This window comes from Marmota marmota, unplaced genomic scaffold (assembly GCF_001458135.2).
Source record: "Marmota marmota marmota unplaced genomic scaffold, marMar, whole genome shotgun sequence".
Classification (NCBI taxonomy): domain Eukaryota; kingdom Metazoa; phylum Chordata; class Mammalia; order Rodentia; family Sciuridae; genus Marmota; species Marmota marmota.
The window spans coordinates 3,661,950-3,680,255 of NW_025999982.1; the positions used below are offsets into that span (position 1 = coordinate 3,661,950).

The following is an 18,306-nucleotide window of genomic DNA, read 5'->3' on the forward strand; positions in this document are numbered from 1 at the left end:
AAGGGAGTGTCTCAGAATTGTCCTGCAGGTGGCTTTAAATCCCTACTTCTGAAGTGGATATGCCCAGCCCTCATGGGCTTTGGGTCTAAAGATATGGTAATACCGATATGGAGGGCCCCAAATCCCAAAACTGCCCCTGCCAGAATCCCTGAGTTTGGGCCCCACAAGACTCACCCTTGTGTGTTTCAGATATAGTCTGGTGTCTTCAGGGCCACCAGGCCCAGAGTGAGCAGTGCCCTCTGTGCCTTTTAGAGCCAGTGCCCAGGGAATAGTAAGCCAGCAAATCAAGTGCCAAGTCTGCCTGACCTAGAGAGGTGCCCTGGCCGGGTTCTTCCTCTAGCTTTGTGGCATTGTCTTTGTTTTCTTCCTCTTGGGTGGAGCCCTGCCATTCCTCTTGGGTGGAGCCCCACCACCAAGGTTACACTAGGTGGCACTAAAAGAAATGCTTTACCCAAAGCCTTCTATGGACTTTACATCCATTCTCAGACATCTGTACCACTCTGTAAGGTTGGTATTTTTCCTGTTTACTAAGAGGAAGTGATTCAGGGAGGTTAGGTTACTTAATTCAAGGCCTCATGCCTGGTAAACTGTGACTCTGAAGTCAAGATGGGCTTTCTTTTTCCCTCAGGGAGCTGCCTCTTGGTAGCCTAGGAAGGCCCTGGGGCAAAGAGGCTTCTAAAAGGTCCTCACAGCCAGAGAACCAGTCCCATCAGAACAATGACCCCAATTCTGAGAAAGTTGGTCCCTGTTCCATGCAGGGGAATGGGGCTGCTGAGCACTGCCAGAGCCACAGGCCAGCTCAGGGAGCCAGAGCAAGCAGGCAGGTGGAGCTCTTGCTCTGCACCAGGGCCCCTCTGCGGTCTCTGCAGCCGTTTTGCATTTCCTGAAACCGGATCTTGATGTTAAGAGCCGCCCCTAGGCCGGGCGGGCGCCTCAGCCATGGCCCTGCGCAAGGAGCTGCTCAAGTCCATCTGGTACGCCTTCACCGCGCTGGATGTAGAGAAGAGTGGCAAGGTCTCCAAGTCCCAGCTCAAGGTGAGGGGCACTGGGACCCAGGGGAGGCTGGCAGACACACCATATCAGTCCCTGCTGCTTGGGTGTTCAGCATGAGTGCTGTGCTGCTCTGGGCACCCAGCCATCCAGCCATCCAGCGGCCCTGGCTCAGGTTGGAGGACTGGTACTGGGTGACTGAGCCAGCGTGGCTGGGTGGATGTTGCTGCCCACCATTCAGAAGCTTCAGTGAAGTGCATACAGAGCCACTGTGCATCATGGGGTCTGAGGACCATGAGTTAGGCCACCTCCCAGACTCCATGGGATGAGCACACACAGCTCCCCAGAGTCATGCTTGGGCACGCACCTTACTCCTCCCTGCCAGTTCCTCCTGGCTTTGGAGAAAGACAGTTAACCAGTCAGTCACTTCCTCGGGAGCAGAGGGATATAAAGGCCTTTTTCCACCTCTAAATCAAGTTAGCCTGCTGAACTACAGGTGGGACAGAGCTGGGGAGGGGGTGAGAACTGCTGACCCCATTATACTACTGCCCAGCTCACCGTCCTGTTCCACCCATGAGCATATGCACACTCACACCAGACTGGGAAGGAAACTGGGGCCTTCAGACCTTGGGAAGCCAGCCCAGGAAAAGTCCCATCAGTGATTGTCCAAGAAAATCTGCCATCTAGAAGTTCTGGAAGGTCCTGGAGAGGCCAGATAATTCTCTCCCCACCCCCACCCCCGCCCCACTTACCCCCAGTGGGTTAGTGCTGCCTTCCCCACTCCAGTTAGTGCAGGAAGAAGCAAGGGTCAAGGCTGCTAGAACCAGCAAACAAGGGGAATGAAGCAGCATTGGCCTCAACTCTCTGGACCTGCCTTCAGGGTTAGTTCACGCACTGTGACTTTTATTGAGTGTCCCACATTAGATGATGGTCTTGGCATGAGGTAAGGCCCTATATTCCTGATATCTCCCTTTCCCTCCTTCAAAAGAGGGTCACAATCTCAGTCTCCATTCTTAATGACCAAGGTAAGAGGTGCCTAGAAACCTGGCAGGTAAATGGAATAGAATAGGCATTGTGCCTGACCTCCATTTAGCCCCCATATTGCTGAACTTGGATGTGCCAAGCTGGTCCTATCTCATAATCTATCCCTTAGCCAGATTTGTCAACATTTTAATAAATGATTTTCTACTTTCTCAGGAAGGAGGGTCTACCTTTGGTCTCCTGGGGAGAATCTTCCAACAGAAAGGTTTTCCTTTCATGCATCTTAAATTATTTTGTTATAGGTCTAGTTACACATAGTGACATGTACCTATAATCCCAGTGACTTGGAGGGCTGAGGCAGAAAGATTATAAGTTTGAGGTCAGCTTCAACAACTTAGCAAGACCCTATCTCAAAAGGGCCAGGGGGAAAAAATTTTTCCCCAGTATCAGGGGGAAAAAATCATGTTGTCTATTTGAGACCTCTGAATGTGTGGAAGAAAAATAAATCATCCAAACACCATCCCTGCAGAAAGTCTGTGTCCCATACCCCACCTCCCACTCTGCCCCTTTATATCTTGCCAGGAGAATCAATCCCATGGCTTCTTGCTTCCAAGATATCATTTTCCATGTCTGTGGCTGTTGAGATCTCTCCAGGCTTTCTGTGTCCCTCATGTATGATGGGTACAACCTTTATGTGGTTCCTATTTTCTGATGCCCTCTGCCAGTAAGGCTTCCTAGTTTGAAGCTCTGGCCCAGCACCCACTCCTCACCCCCCACAGATTGAGTATTTCTAGGAAGAGTCCTTGGAGAGCTCACGCATTTGAACTGTACACTGTCTTTGTACCACTTAAAGCTCATATTGTACCCACTGCAGCAACTCTGGTCACACAGGTAATGGTAGATTTCACTCCTACCTGACAGAAAACTCATTCACTCTGGGAACCTAATTCAACAGTGGGAAGCTCAGGCCAATTGGGAGTGGACAGAAATGGCAGAGCCCCTGCATAGGAGGGAAGGCAAGTTTCCCCCAAAATCCAAGGGGTGAACACTGGAGTGGGAGGAAGTAATAATAATGTTGAGGGTGGGGAAGCCAGAAAGGCAGAGACGTAATAGAGAAGTGGTCAGAAGGCAGAAGAAGAAGCAGAGGAGACAGACCGTGCCAGACCCATCCCCTCCCCTGCAAGACTAGGGGATAAGGGGGAAAGTCTCAGGGTTATACTTACTGAAACTGCCCCTAACCTTGGAGTCCACATTTGGGACCAGGAGGGAGACTCCCTACTATTCCAGGGCAATCTATACCCAGGTGAGAATTGCTGCCTCTCCCCTGAGTGTCAGGAGGAGAGGCTGCCTTGGCTGTCCCAGGCAAACTCCTGATGAGGCCAGGGCAGAAGGAAGAACAGCAAGCCTGAGAACAGCTGGAGGGGTGGAGAGCACTTCCCTGGAGAAGAAAAGGCTTGGGCAGAGAAACCAGATGGAATTTACCCTCTGCATACTTGTAAAAAGTACGATGCTTTCATCCAGTTGGGCTGAAAACAGTGAAAACAGACCAATGGCAATGGCACCCCTGGCCAGATGGACGGAGATGAGGCTGGAGGCTTGCGCAGATGCCCAGAACCTCCTTTAAAGAGCTCAAGGAATGAGAAGCCCTCCAGACAGAGGGCTGTGGCATTTTAATTTGAAAACACAAATAGGGAGCCCTTCAGAGGGAGGCTGTCCTAGTGGCCATACCCTCTCCCCAGGCTGTGAATGTGGTCACCACTCTCCCTGTCAGGCCATGGGCAGGGATGAGCATATGAAGCAGTGAGTCTGACTTGGTGAGGACTGGGGAAGGGAGACAGCAGGCCTGCAGCTTCACCTTGACAGACCAGAGCTGGGGGGAAACAGGGAGGGGTGTGCAGGTGGCCTCCCAGGCTCCTGAGCTTCCAGCTGACACTCAGGGTAGTCCTGGAGCCGAGGGAGGGTCTGTTGCCTACTGAAGTCTCTGAGCTTCAGGCTTTGCCTCCTAACTCTATGTCATAGAGGGAAAGTTAAGAACATTCAGTCCAGAAATCTGCTGGCCAGGGTCATCTGCTTTGCCTTGACCCTTCTGTGCTGCTGTTCTCCTCAGGCAAGGACATGGGGGTGGGAAAGGGAGGATGACTTAATGACATGCAGGTCACATGACTCAGAAACACACAGGCTGTGACCTATACTGCTCCCCAGCTCAGTGACCTTGGGAAAGTGACTCTACATCTGTGGTCCTCCAGTTTCTCATCTATCAAAGAAAGAAGGTTCATCTGGGGAACATCCAGCCACCCAGCTGCCCAGCCAGTCTACAAAAATAACTAAAAACAAAGACACGGAGTAGATGAACTCAATCCTTGATGCAACCTCTCCTTTCCTTTTTCTAGGTCTCTGTCCACACCCAACCCCTCCATCCCGCTCTTGCCCACAGTAGGTTACACAGATAATCCAGAGATTCACCTTTTAAAATTCTCAGGTCTTCATGATAATAGTTGCACTTCAGTTCCCACTGAAGTACGTTCAGTTACTTGAAGGATCTATGTCTTTTAAAAGGATCACTTGGAACCTAGACTCTTTTAATGATTATAGTCAATTTAGGAGAGAGATTATTCATTCTTTGTGAAGTCATCTCTTGGTGCTTTTATGAATTCCCAAACCCCCTGTATCTGAAGGTACTTCCTGGTCTGTTGGCTTTAGGATCCTGAAGGCTATTTGAGACAGGCTCACTAAATTGCCTAGGCTGACTTTGAAATTGCGATCCTTCTACCTCAGCCTACTAGGTAGCTGGGATTACAGGCATGCACCATCATGTCCGCCTCCTTACTGACTTTTTGTTTGTTTGAGGGGTGCTGGGGATTGAACCCATGGCTTGGTGCATGCTAGGCAAGCACTCTGCCACTGAGCTACAGCCTCAGCCCTTACTGACTTATTGTCAATGTGGACCTGACGCCCACACCTATGCCTACACCTGGGTTTTTAGAGGACTCCAAGTCCCCAGAGGGAACCAGCCTCCCTCCCCCAGGCTTCCAGAGGAAAGAATGAATAAATGAAGCCTCGGGAGGTCTATGGTTGCTGACCCAGTGGTCAGGGGCTGCCCAGGCCCATGAGAGAGACTGTGGGTGTCTTGAGAGAGATCAGATGGCAGCTTGTGAAAAATAGACACCTGGACCCCACCCCTGGAAAGTCTGAGTCAATAGGTAGGGCGGGGCCAGCATATTTCAGTTTCACCAGCTCCCCAGGTGATTCAAATGTTCAGCCAGAACCGTGCAGTATAGAGATCAAGAGCAGGGCTTCCAAGCCAGACCTTGGGCGAGACACTTCATCTCTCTAAGCCTTGATTTCCTCATCTATAAAATGAGGATAATGAGAGTCCCTGCCTTCAGGGTTGAGAATTGATTGAGATCTGCAAGTGAGCTCCTGCTCCTCACTCCTCCACCCCGACATTCCTCCACCGCTGCCATTTCCTTTCCAGCATGACCCCTCTCCCTAAACCCCACCCCCACCCCACCCAGGCACCGGAAGCCTGGCAATCTGAGGTTTATCACTGAGCCCCGAGTGTCTGGAACCTGTAATTCCTCCTGGTCCTGATCCTGACAGCTCACAGGAGTCAGAGCCTCATCCCTGGGCTCTTTGGAGTCCAATGGCAAAAGGTACTGGTGAAGAAAGCTAGCTAAATAGGTCTTAGAAGACAGTGTGGCAGATGAACCATGAAGGGAACAGCTCAAGCAACATGTGCTTCTGGGTGGCAAGTTCTATGTAATATCTCCATGTAGAGATAGGGAAACTGAGGCCAGCGAAGTTTATCTGCTCAAGAGATTCAGTCCATATCTGTCTGAGTTTTGCATTATTTTCTATTTCTTCCCATGAAGGATTTGAGTTTACCCAGTAGATATTGAGTGTCCACTATGTGTCAAGCCCAATGATACAACAGTGAGAAAACTCCAACTTAGTGGTATTGACATCCTAGACAGAGGAAACATCATAGAATAAATAAAATGTCTAGTAGATAGATGATGATAAATGATGGGAAGAAAATACAGCAGATGCAGGCTGACAAGTGTGGAGGTTAAAGGAAATTGGGCTACAGATTTCAATAAGATGACCAAGGGAACCCGCTCTGAGAAAGTGTCAACTAAGCAGAAATGGGAAGGAGGGGAGGATGCAAGCCATCAAGTCAGGCAGTGACCTGGGAGAGGAATGTTCCAGGCTGCAATAACAGCAAGAACAATGGCCCTGAGGCAAGAGTATGTCCTGTTTTGAGGAACAGCAAGGATTCCAGAGTGGCTGGAGAGGTGAGCAAGAGACAGGTCAGAGGAGGTGCAGCAGGCCAAGTCACAGGGCCTAGAGGCCTCTGGAAGGACTCCAGCTTTTACTCTGAAAATCATGGGAAATCCATAAGAAACACACCACATAGACACACACACACACACACACACACACACACGGTCCCCCACCTACCTGCTTTGCAAGAACCTGACATCCTATAGAACATAGAACATTGGGGAGAAATCTAATTCTTTCTCCCCTTCCTCTCTCAAAAGAGAATAAAATGAAGGCTTGGCACACATACCCTCTCTGACACAGGCCAGTTCCTGCTTCCAAGGAACTGACTCCAAGGTGAACTGCTGGTGGCGCAGCATTGCTTGCTTGCACTTGGTGTGCATAAGAGAGCACAGGGGCTGTGGGACAGAAGAGGAACAAAGGCCTTATCTCCAGACTCACAATCCAGTTGGAGAGAGAGGTTCAGGGTCAATATTCTAATAGGGAGGCAGCTCTTGAAGCCAGGCTACCTAGTTCCAACCTCAGCTTTGCCATTTATTCTTAAATTCTCCAAACCTCAATATCTTTATCTGAAAAACAGGAATATTTGTGTAGCAAGGTGGTGGTAGAGGCTAGAACTGGATAATAAAAAGCACCTTGGGGCTGAGATGTGACTCTGATAGAGCACTGGCCTAGCCTGCGTGAGAGACTCTGGGCTTCATCCACAGCATCTTTTTTGTTTTTGTTTTTGTTAATATTTATTTTTTAGGTGTAGATGGACACAACACAATGCCTTTATTTTTATGTGGTGCTGAGGATCGAACCCGGGCCCCGCCCATACTGGGCCAGTGCTCTTCTGCTGAGCCACAATCCCAGCCCCATCCACAGCATCTTAAAAAAAAAAAGAAGGAAAAGAAAAACACCCTATACAGTGGCTATCACATAGTGAGTGCACAATTTGCACAATAGTAACTTTTCTTTTTTAAAGAGAGAGAGAGAAATTTTTAATATTTTTTAATTTTCGGTGGACACAACATCTTTATTTTATTTTAATGTGGCGCTGAGGATCAAACCCAGCGCCGTGCGCATGCCAGCCGAGCGCGTTACCGCTTGAGCCACATCCCCAGCCCAATAGTAACTTTTTAATCATCACACTGTCTGTGATAAGTGCTATAACAGAATTGCCCCAGAACATTTTTAAAAATTTATTTTTGCAAGATTTCAAATTTCAACCCCTTGGTTCTAATATCTTGAATCTGTTCAACAGACCCATGTTTTCCCTGCACACCGTCCTGACCACCACCATCCCATCCAACCTCGCCCCATCTCACAGACCATTTTTCATGAATCTTCTTTGAGTCCTCTCCAGCCCCCTTCAGTCTGTTAAGGGGCCCTTCGTTGATCAGACACACCTGGGTGTCAGGCACACAGCAGCCTGAACACTGAGTCTATGATGGAAACTGTGATAAGTTCAAGGCTGCTGCCTCCCTGCAGATAGCCCAGCACTGTGGGAAACACCTGGGCTTTGAAGTCTGACCGAGCTGGATTGGAATCCCAAGCCCTTGCTCACTGTGGGTCCTTGGGCAAGTTAATGGACCCTGTGAGCCTCAGTGTCCTATCTATAGAAAGAAGACGCTGACACCTAATCAAATGGTTGAAAGCATGGCTGCCAGGGTTGGAATCCCAGCTCTACCAGTTCTGCCAGCTGAGAAACATCTCAGAGCCTCAGGGGTTTTTTTCATCTGTAAAAGAGGATATGAATAGTCAGTAGGGAGGTTAATGAATGATGTGTAAAGTGCTTAGCTCAGTGCTTGGCACCTGGTACGTAGATACGTTTTAGTTACTATTGAACTGAACAGTGTACAGAGGACTCAGCCAGGATGGGGGTGCTGATGAGCAGGGAGGTGGGCACAGTACTTTAGCCTAATTTTGTTTGGAGTGCAGAAAGGCAAATGGCCACTCTGTCTCAGGTGCTGTCCCACAACCTGTACACGGTCCTGCATATCCCCCATGACCCTGTGGCCCTGGAGGAGCACTTCCGAGATGATGATGATGGCCCCGTGTCTAGCCAGGGCTACATGCCCTACCTCAACAAGTACATCCTGGACAAGGTGGGCCTTACTTGTGTGGGACACTTCTAACCTCTCCCCACTTCCCCAGCCTGGCCAGCACCCCAACACCTTGCTACTCCAACTCTTCTCGCCCAGTTAATCCCCATTTCTACCCCTCTGTCCATCCTTGTTCTCCCAGCCATCACATCCCAGCCATCTGTCCCCTTCTTGACCCACTCAGCTCACCCTCAGTGTCTCCCCTCTCTATCCCAGCCTCCACCCTAACCACAGCCTTTCCATCCCATCCCTGCCCAATCCCACCTCTGGCTCCCAGCTATAATGTCGCCCTGCTCCCCTCACCTGTCATTCTCTTCCCAGGTCTCCTTGGCCATCCACTCCCCCTGAGCCTCTCTCTTCCTTCTTCCTTTGGACTGAGGGAATGACATTTCTTTGTCAGCAGGGCACTTGGGCGGGTGTGGTATGTTGGGGAGTGGTTGGGAGATTGGAACCAGCTAGTTACCTGGTAATCGGCTCAGGGATTCCTCATATTCAGTGCTGGACTTGGCAGGGTGGGGAGCAGGAATATAAATGAACACAAGTAACCCAGCTGGAGCCTTGTTTGGTGGTAGATCGGGGATGGGACGGATGGCTGACTGGCAGGCCTGGTGGCAGGTGGAAGAGGGGGCTTTCGTTAAAGAGCACTTTGATGAGCTGTGCTGGACCCTGACGGCCAAGAAGAACTATCGAGCAGATAGCAACGGGAACAGCTTGCTCTCCAATCAGGATGCCTTCCGCCTCTGGTGCCTCTTCAACTTCCTGTCTGAGGACAAGTACCCTCTGATCATGGTTCCTGATGAGGTGAGGGTGACGGCAGACCCGGGGACTGAGTCACTGGGGCCAGGCCCCAACAACACCATGAAGGAAGCCAATCACTTTCCGTACCCTCCCACTTCCTCTCCCTTCATTGTCTCCCCATGCTGGTACCTGGCCCCCTCAGCTGTCTCCAGATATCTAGAACTACCCATGTTGGAGCAATTGTGCCTTCTTCCAGAACCAAAAAGTACACTTCTCTCAAGGTTCTGCTAGTCCTCACAGAAGAAAAAATGGTCTGCAAACTTCATTAAACAGAAGTGTTTGATGATATGTTGCTGAGCATTTTTAAATGAGAGCATTTAAGGTCAAATATTGGGATTTTAGGAACTGTGGTAATCTAGCAGGTGCTTTGTAATGGGATGGGAGACCTTGGAGGATGGGAGACCAGGAAATAACTTCAGTTACTCAAGGTGGGCAACAAAGTCTAGCCCTAGTTCCAGATTTTTCCTATCTTTTTTTTTCCCCCTGGAGAGTCAGGGCTGACTCAGGGGCCCAGAGAGACAGCATCCTTAGAGAAGAGGCCAGGAACATAGCCATTACCTCCTTTAGCTCATGGGTAAAACCAAGAGCAGTCATTTTCTTTTCCTATCCACCCTCCCTCTTTGGCACACTTCTCTCCTCTGCCCATTCAGCCTTCTCCTACCCTTTGGTCTGGTGGTGGCTATAGCAGCACAAGGGTGAATTTAGGTCTTCATAGTAGGGTACACAAAGGAGGGTGTGTCCTACCATGTCAGGCTGGGGATTTAGCTCAGTGGTTAAGCGCTTGTCTAGCATGTGTGAGGCCCTGGGTTCAATCGCCAGCGCCACACACACACACACACACACACACACACAAAAGTCCTAGCATGTCTAAGAATTGTGGGAAGAGTGGGAAAGCTACCTAAAGAGAGTTTCCAAAGATGCTGGGGCAAGAGAGGGACATGTGTCCATCTGAGTGGACAACCTTGTCAGATTCCTTGCCAGTGAGGGCAAAGTGGCTTCTCAGAGGCCAGAAGGCCTCTTGCTGCTATGATCAACATGCAGTGAGAACAAACTGCAGCAGGATATACCCCAACCACCACTTCCTGTTCCTCTGAAATGGGTTTCCTGTCCCTGCCTTTCTTACTCCCACCCCCAACCCCCTGCCTTCCCACAGGGCAGTGATACAGGGTTGGGGATTGGGGTTTGGAATAAGGACCCAAATGGGAATCTGGAGATCCAAATGAAGCTCTGGCTGCCCCCAACTTGCTGTGTGACTTAAAACAAGTTACTTCCCACTTTGGGCTTTGGTTTTGTCATCCACAAAGTAAGGGCATGAAATGAGAGTTTTATGCCATCTCTGACTTGTTTATGAGTTGCTGCCTCTGCCTGGCCCCCAGCTCTCAGCTCCCACCTTCACCCTGCCCTTAATTTAAAATAGGAAGAAGTAGGACTGGGGCCGGGAAGGGAACGAGGATGCTTGAGTTGGGAGTAGGGCTCCAGGGTTCCCTCTGGAATCTCCATCCTGGTCTCCCTTGGCATTGTCCCCTGGCCCTCCCAACCCCTTGTCCTTCATCCCCTCTACCAGGCTCTAGGACCCCAGATGGAATGCCCCTGGTGTTGGTGTGGCAATATAGCCTGCTGCTGTCACCAGGCCTTCCCTTTCCCCTTCCAGGTAGAATACCTGCTGAAGAAGGTGCTCAGCAGCATGAGTTTGGAGGTGGGCTTGGGTGAGCTGGAGGAGCTGCTGGCCCAGGAGGCCCAGGCAGCCCAGACCACCGGGGGACTCAGTGTCTGGCAGTTCCTGGAGCTCTTCAACTCTGGCCGCTGCCTGCGGGGCGTGGGACGGGACACCCTCAGCATGGCCATCCATGAGGTCTACCAGGAGCTCATCCAAGATGTCCTGAAGCAGGTCAGCCAAGCTGGGAACCAGGGAGAACACCAGGAGGGTGATGGGGGGGGCCTGGGAATCTCTAACTTGACTCTGACCAGCAGGGCTACCTCTGGAAGCGGGGGCACCTGAGAAGGAACTGGGCAGAACGCTGGTTCCAGCTGCAGCCCAGCTGCCTCTGCTACTTTGGGAGTGAAGAGTGCAAGGAGAAAAGGGGCACCATCCCCCTGGATGCCCACTGCTGTGTGGAGGTGAGGGCATGAGGGAAAGGCAGAGGACACCTCAGGGCCCAGAGGGTCCCTGGGGTGGTGGGAGGAAAAGGGGGTCAGGGGGAAGAATGGAGGAAACACACACTTTCTGCTAGGTTCGTGTAACTCATATATACCTGGGTGCCTCCAGGTCATTCTCGTGCATGTCAGACTCCAAAAGAACTAAAACCAAATACTAATATAAATACCAAACTCAATAGTGAATAATGTGGATTTTGCTAAAGATTTCAGAGAAGATGATTTATATCCACACTTCATAGCAAATCCTTTTTAAAAATCCTCTTAAGAGGCCTTTCTCCTTCACCTAAATTCCATACCTCCCTATCCTCACCCCCTATTCCTTCTCCCTCTTCTCTTCCATTCTCTTCCCTTAGTTGTGTTCATTATTATTTTAGAGACTTAAAAAAAAAACAGTATTTTAGGGTCAGGTACGGTGGTGCATGCCAGTAATCCCAGCAGCTAGGGAGGCTAAGGCAGGAGGATAGCAAGTTCAAAGCTAGCCTCAGCAGAAACAAGGCTCTAAGCACTCAGTGAGACCCTATCTCTAAATAAAATACAAAATAGGGCTGTGGATGTGGCCTGGTGGTCAAGTGCTCCTGAATTCAATCCCTAGTAACAATAAATAAATAAATAAATAAAATTTTAAAAACAGTATTTTAAATGGTAGATATATAAATATATCCATATATTTGTGTCAGTATATATATCTCCACACATATATATCAGTGTGTATATATATATGAAATTTGCCATTTTAACAATCTTAGGTGTACAATTCAGTGGCATTAAGTACTTGCAATATTGGGCCATCATCATTATTACATATTTCCAGTTTTTTTTAATCACCCCAAACAGAAACTCTGTACTCATTTAAGCACCAACTGTTCATTCCCTCTTCTCTTCAGCCCTTCATAGCCTCTATTACACTTTGTCTCGAATTTTCCTATCCTAGGTACTTATGTCAGCAGAATTATACAATATTTTTCATTTTGCTACTGGCTCCTTTCACTTAGCATCATTTCCAAACTTCATCTTTGTTGTGAAATGTATAGGAATTTCCTTCCTCTTTAAGGCTGAATAATTTTCCATCATATAGATATACCATATTTTGTTTATCCATTCATCTGTTGATGGACATTTGGGTTAGTTCCACTGTTTTGCTATTGTTAATGATGCTATTATGTATGAGTTTCTATGTGGACATGTTTTCCTTTCTCTTGGGTATACACATCCTAGAAGAAGAAATGCTGGATTGTGTGGTAATTCTAACTTTGGGGGTAACTGCAAATGTTTCTTCAGGAATATACCATTTTACACTCTTACCAGTGGTATATAAGGATTCCAATTTCTTTAATCCTTGTCAACTCTTGTTATTTTACATTTAAATTGTTGCTATCCTAGGCTCTGTCCATTTTTGTCACATAAGGAAATAGATGTTGCTATGGAAAGAACATAGATGGAGGTGGAACTCCCAGCTTCTCCACTAACAGACAGTGTGAATTGGACACATTCCTGGAACCCTTGGCACCACAGTCTCTTTCTCTGTCAAGTAGAGCCAATAATGCCTGTCTGGCAAGGGTGAGAGGGAGTAGTGGATAAAATAGTCCACATAAAACACTAGAACAGTGTTGGAACATAAGAAGCTCAATGTGTAGCAGCAGCTGTGATTTTCCACAGAATGCAAGCAGAGTGAAGGCAGGGACTTGTTCAGTTAGGCGCACCTTAGTATCCCCAAACCCTAAAACACCGAGTTGCATTCAACAGATGCTCCAAATTCCTGTGGGATGAATGGACTTTCTCACTAGGCAGGGTTACAATCAAACAAGTGGCATGGGGAGGCCCCTGTGATTGGAAGTGTTCAAGCCTGTACTATGTACTGTGGAAAGATACCAAGATGAAAATGGCCCCATCCAGTCTTAAAAGGGCAAAGGCTAGAGCCAGGGAATCTCAAGTACCTCTGCCACTAATCCTCCGGCCCACTCAGGCTCCTGGAGAGTTTGCAGGGAAGAAAGTCAGCTAGGAGAGGGAGGGGCTTGAGCTGGGGCACCTCTTGGCCAGGTGTGGCCCAGACCTCAGTGAGGCCAGCCTGGCTGGGGCCACCTGCCCTCTCTCAGGTGCTGCCAGACCGCGAAGGAAAGCGCTGCATGTTCTGTGTGAAGACCCGCCAGCCGCACCTATGAGATGAGCGCCTCAGACACGCGCCAGCGCCAGGAGTGGACAGCTGGTAAGCGCTCGGTGGGTGAGGCCTGTGTCTGGTTTGGCGTCAGTTGCCCCATCTTTGAAAAGGGGGTGATAGGACTGGCGAGGTAGCTCAAAAGTAGAGCTCTTGCCTCGCATGACCGAGGCCCTGGGTTCCACCCTCAGCACCAAAAATAAATAAATAAAGACAGAAAAAGGGGGTGATAGTGATAATATTCAGCTCGGCGGGAGCTAGAAAGTGGACCTGAGAGACTCCTTAGGCCCAGGTGACCCTCTCCCGCTCCGCCCGCAGCCATCCAGACCGCGATCCGGCTGCAGGCGGAGGGGAAGACATCACTGCACAAGGACTTGAAGCAGAAGCGGCGCGAACAGCGGGAACAACGGGAGCGGCGCCGGGCGGCCAAGGAAGAGGAGCTGCTGCGGCTGCAGCAGTTGCAGGAGGAGAAGGAGCGGAAGCTGCAGGAGCTGGAACTGCTGCAGGAGGCGCAGCGACAGGCGGAGCGGCTGCTGCAGGAGGAAGAGGAGCGCCGTCGCAGCCAGCACCGGGAGCTGCAGCAGGCGCTGGAGGACCAATTGCGGGAGGCGGAGCAGGTGATGTCAGCCCTGGGGGCGGGGCCTGAAGTGGAGGGCGGGGCGGAGGGGTGAGCGTTGAGGCGAAGTTTGGAAAGGGGACGGTCAGAACAGAGCCATGGACTTGAAAGTGGCATAGGAGACCCAGACTGTGATATGGGTGGGACTTGTGGCTAAGGAAATAGAGGGCAGGGTGGGAACCTGGCCAAGGGATGGCTAGAGATGAGGGATGGTATGAAGTGGGGAGAGAGGACTGAGTGACAGGTGTAGCATGGGGCCATATTCTGAAGTCTTTCCTAGGGGACTCAGCTTGGACTCAAGGAGCAGCTGAAGACTGAGTGAGAATAGTTTGGACCAAGGTTGGACTAGACCTGAACTGAGATCTGCAGGAAGGCAAATAGATAGGACTTTTCTGGAGGCGGACTAGGCCTGCAAAGGCTATTAGATTTAGGATTTGAAAGATCTGGTCTAGTGTCAGAGACAGGTGGATTCAATCCAGTTCTGCCTTCTAGGAGCTCTGTTATTTCAGGGAATTTACTCAGCTTCTCTGTGCTTCATTTACCTAAGAGTAAATGTTGATATTGATAGAACTTTATTCATGGAGGTAGGGTAAGGATTAAGTGAGGAAACACTTGTAAAGTGTTCAATAATTTTTGGTTGTTGTAATAATAATTATAGCCCCTTCTTTCTAACACCAGCCATAATGATATTATGATATACATCATAATTATTAGGGCAGGTGCTAAGAGATGATCATATTTTAATTTAATGTTATTTAATTGTAATATAACATACTATGTTATTTAATAGATATAATAATATGTAATTTGTGGGTGGTACTAGGGATCAAACCTAGGGCCTATGAACATGCTAGGTAGGTGAGTGCCCTGCCTTTGAGCTATATCCAGGGCTCTAATTATTATTACTAAAGGTAGTGCTAGGAAGGAAATGACTAGGCATCTGTTCGCTCTCAGAAAGGGGTCAGATCAGGAAATCACAAAATAAAGGAATCCCCCAGTCCCTCACCCCCAGGTAGCCTGGTAGAGAAGCCCCAGAGAACCGCAGCACACAGTCACCAAACTCCCCAGTCTTCCCGTTTCCCAACCATTTACCACCCAAACCCGTCTGCTGCAGGCTCGAGCCTCCATGCAGGCCGAGATGGAGCTGAAGAAGGAGGAGGCTGCCCGGCAGCGGCAGCGCATCAAGGAGCTGGAGGAGATGCAGCAGCGGTTGCAGGAGGCTCTGCAACTGGAGGTGAAAGCTCGGCGTGATGAGGAGGCAGTGCGCCTCGCCCAGACCAGGTAGGCCTGAGGGGCCCTTTCCTGCTTTTCCAATACGCCCACTACTGAGCAGCTGCGAGGTGCCTTGGCACTGGAGAGACACCGTACACTCCCGACAGACTGCTGGAGGAGGAGGAGGAGAAGCTGAAGCAGTTGATGCAGCTGAAGGAGGAGCAGGAGCGCTACATCGAACGCACGCAGCAGGAGAAGCAAGAGCTGCAGCAGGAGATGGCGCTGCAGAGCCGCTCCCTGCAGCAGGCCCAGCTGCAGCTGGAGGAGGTGCGGCAAAACCGGCAGAGGGCCGACGAGGACGTAGAGGTGAGGCCCTGGAACTGGATGCAGGGCGAGGTGGGCGTGTCATCCGGAGCCAAAGTGCCATCCCTCAGACCCTGGCGTTATCTTCATCTGACTGTGTGACCTTGGTAGGCTGCTAACCGCTCTTCATTTTTAGTCCTCCGTCTGGAAAGGAAACTGTTAATTCAACTGTTATGAAAAATAAAGAGATAATACATGATTTTTAGTAAACGTACTGAAGAAACATTGCTGTTATGTTTATTATTATTAATCTGGCTGGCCGTGTAGGTACACCCTGGCAACCCCAGCTACTCAGGAGACTGAGGCAGAAAAATCTGAAAATAGAGACCTACCTGGGCAATTTAGGAAACCCAGTCTCAAAATAAAATTAAAAGGGCTGGGGAGTCCCTCAGTGGTCTAACTCTTGCCTATCATGCATGAGGCCCTGGTTGCCCAGCACAGCAAAAATCAAATCAATCATTAATCTAGGCAGAATATTTTCCTCCTATTCTTCCAAGCCTTTGTTTTACTGTCCCTGTACTTGATCTTCATGCCCTGAAGTATAAATCTCCATAGAAGAGGCTTTAAATTTTTCTATTTTAATTTTTTTTTTAAAGAAAGAGAGAGATTTTTTTTAATATTTATTTTTTAGTTTTCGGCGGACACAACATCTTTGTTTGTATGTGGCGCTGAGGATCGAACCCGGGCCGCCCGCATGCCAGGCGAGCGCGCTACCGCTTGAGCCACATCCCCAGCCCTCTATTTTAATTTTGATCTTTTATTTTTATTAATATTGATGATTTTATTTTGGCTTTATTGGCTTATGAAATCACTGCAAAAAATTTAAACAATACAGAAATATGCAACATAGGAAAGGACAGTTCCTTCATGATCTACCCACCCCACAACTACTGCCAACGATCTGTGTATATTGGTGCAGAGGTTCCTGCATTAGTTCAGTGGTTTAGAACTCAGCATGTGTCCTTCGGAAAACCTCTTTGTGTGTGTGTGTGTGTCTGGTGCTGGGGATTGAACCCAGGGCCTTGTGCATCTGAGGCAAGCACTCTGCCAACTGAGCCATATCCCCAGCCCCTCTTAACCTCTTTTGAACTTGTCTGTTGCTAAGTTCTGCTCTGTAAATTAAGATTAACATGCTTAGCACATCTAAGCTGCTCAATAAATAGAGACTATTATTATAATAGATTATTTTTTATTCTTGAGGGTCCAAGAGCCCCCTAAAATTGGAGGCAAACTGTTCATCTACATAAATCTTTATGAACATTCATGGGTTTCTAGGGAGGTAATTAGTAGCCTGGTCAGATTCTAAGGGGCTGTGAACCTGAAAAGATCAGGATCACCGGCCATGGATGGTGGCTCTGACCCATTCCCCACTGACCCTGCCTTCACAGGCTGCTCAGAGGAAGTTGCGCCAGGCCAGCACCAATGTGAAACACTGGAATGTCCAGATGAACAGGCTCATGCATCCAATTGAGCCTGGAGGTAAGAAGGGGTAGACTGGGACTTTCCCTGGGATTGGGAGGCACAAGAGAAGAAAAAAGGGATGCCTCCAGACCTCCTGGGCTGGCAAGGTGGGACTGAAAGTCACATGCCCTTGCCTTTGCCCTTCACATGCGTTTTTCTCCTTGATTGCTGTCTTTTCCAGATAAGCGTCCAGTCACCAGCAGCTCCTTCACAGGCTTCCATCCCCCTCTACTTGCCCGCCGAGACTCCTCTCTAAAGCGCCTGACCCGCTGGGGATCCCAGAGAAACAGGACCCCCTCACCCAACAGCAGTGAACCAAAGTCCCTCAATGGTGGGGATGAGACTCCAGTCCCGGCCTCCACCGCTCAAGAAGATAATCTGGATCCCCCACCAGAAAATTAGCCTCTCCTAGCCCCTTGTTGCTTCCAACATCATGTCCACCAGGACCTGGCCACAGCTGGCCTGTGGATGACACTGGCCCCTGCTAGGAGAGGGAGCTGAGGTCCTGGTGCCAGGGACTCAGGTCCTCCAACCAGGAGACTGTCCAGGATGGAACATGGTTTGTCTCTTGTACCAGTCCTAAGCCCCAGACCATGGCTGAGACTGTCTGATGTGTTAATATTTGAGAATTTGGCCCTGTGCTTTAGCCCCAAGGACCAATGACCTGGACTGGTAAAGAGTGAACAAGCAAAACAAGGGCCATCAGCCAGCAAGCTGCCACTAAGTTGTAGAGGCATTTGTCTAAATAAAAACTGTTCTTAGAAGGAATTATTAGCTCAGGTCTGTCTCTCTCTCTCTCCTGCCATTCCCTCTTTCCTTCCCTCAAGTCCATTTATAGGTTCCAAAGGCAGTGGGTACAGTGAAATGGTTAGAAATGTGGGATATGGAGCTAGACTGCCTGGGGTCTGCACCCAACTCTGCCTCTTTCTAACTGATTGACTTTGGTGAAGTTTCTTCACATTTGTATACTCCAGTTTGTACATTGGATAAAATGAAGGTACTTCTAAAACCTACTCTAGAGGGTTGTGTGAGGACTAACTGCTTGGCATATGGGCAAGCACCATCACTGATATCAGCCAAAAATGTTTATTGAGCATCTACTGTGTCCTGCAGTTTCCCAGTTTATTTAATTCTCATGACAACCTGAAGAACCAGATTATCTTTTTCATTTTATAGATAGACAATTGAGGCTCAAGGAGGTTAGC

The 18,306-nt window shown here is 49.2% G+C and overlaps 1 protein-coding gene across 1 annotated transcript; it reads left to right on the forward strand.

The window, feature by feature from the left end:
• Positions 1–565: 565 nt before the first annotated feature.
• Def6 (DEF6 guanine nucleotide exchange factor) lies at positions 566–17,869 on the forward strand. The gene is given in 12 exon segments (XM_015487591.2): positions 566–1,035; positions 8,205–8,345; positions 8,958–9,143; positions 10,792–11,028; positions 11,112–11,258; positions 13,391–13,438; positions 13,440–13,500; positions 13,768–14,066; positions 15,180–15,346; positions 15,445–15,643; positions 17,029–17,119; positions 17,283–17,869. Coding segments are annotated over 12 exon segments (1,893 nt in total). The 5' UTR covers positions 566–939; the 3' UTR covers positions 17,504–17,869.
• Positions 17,870–18,306: the final 437 nt, after the last annotated feature.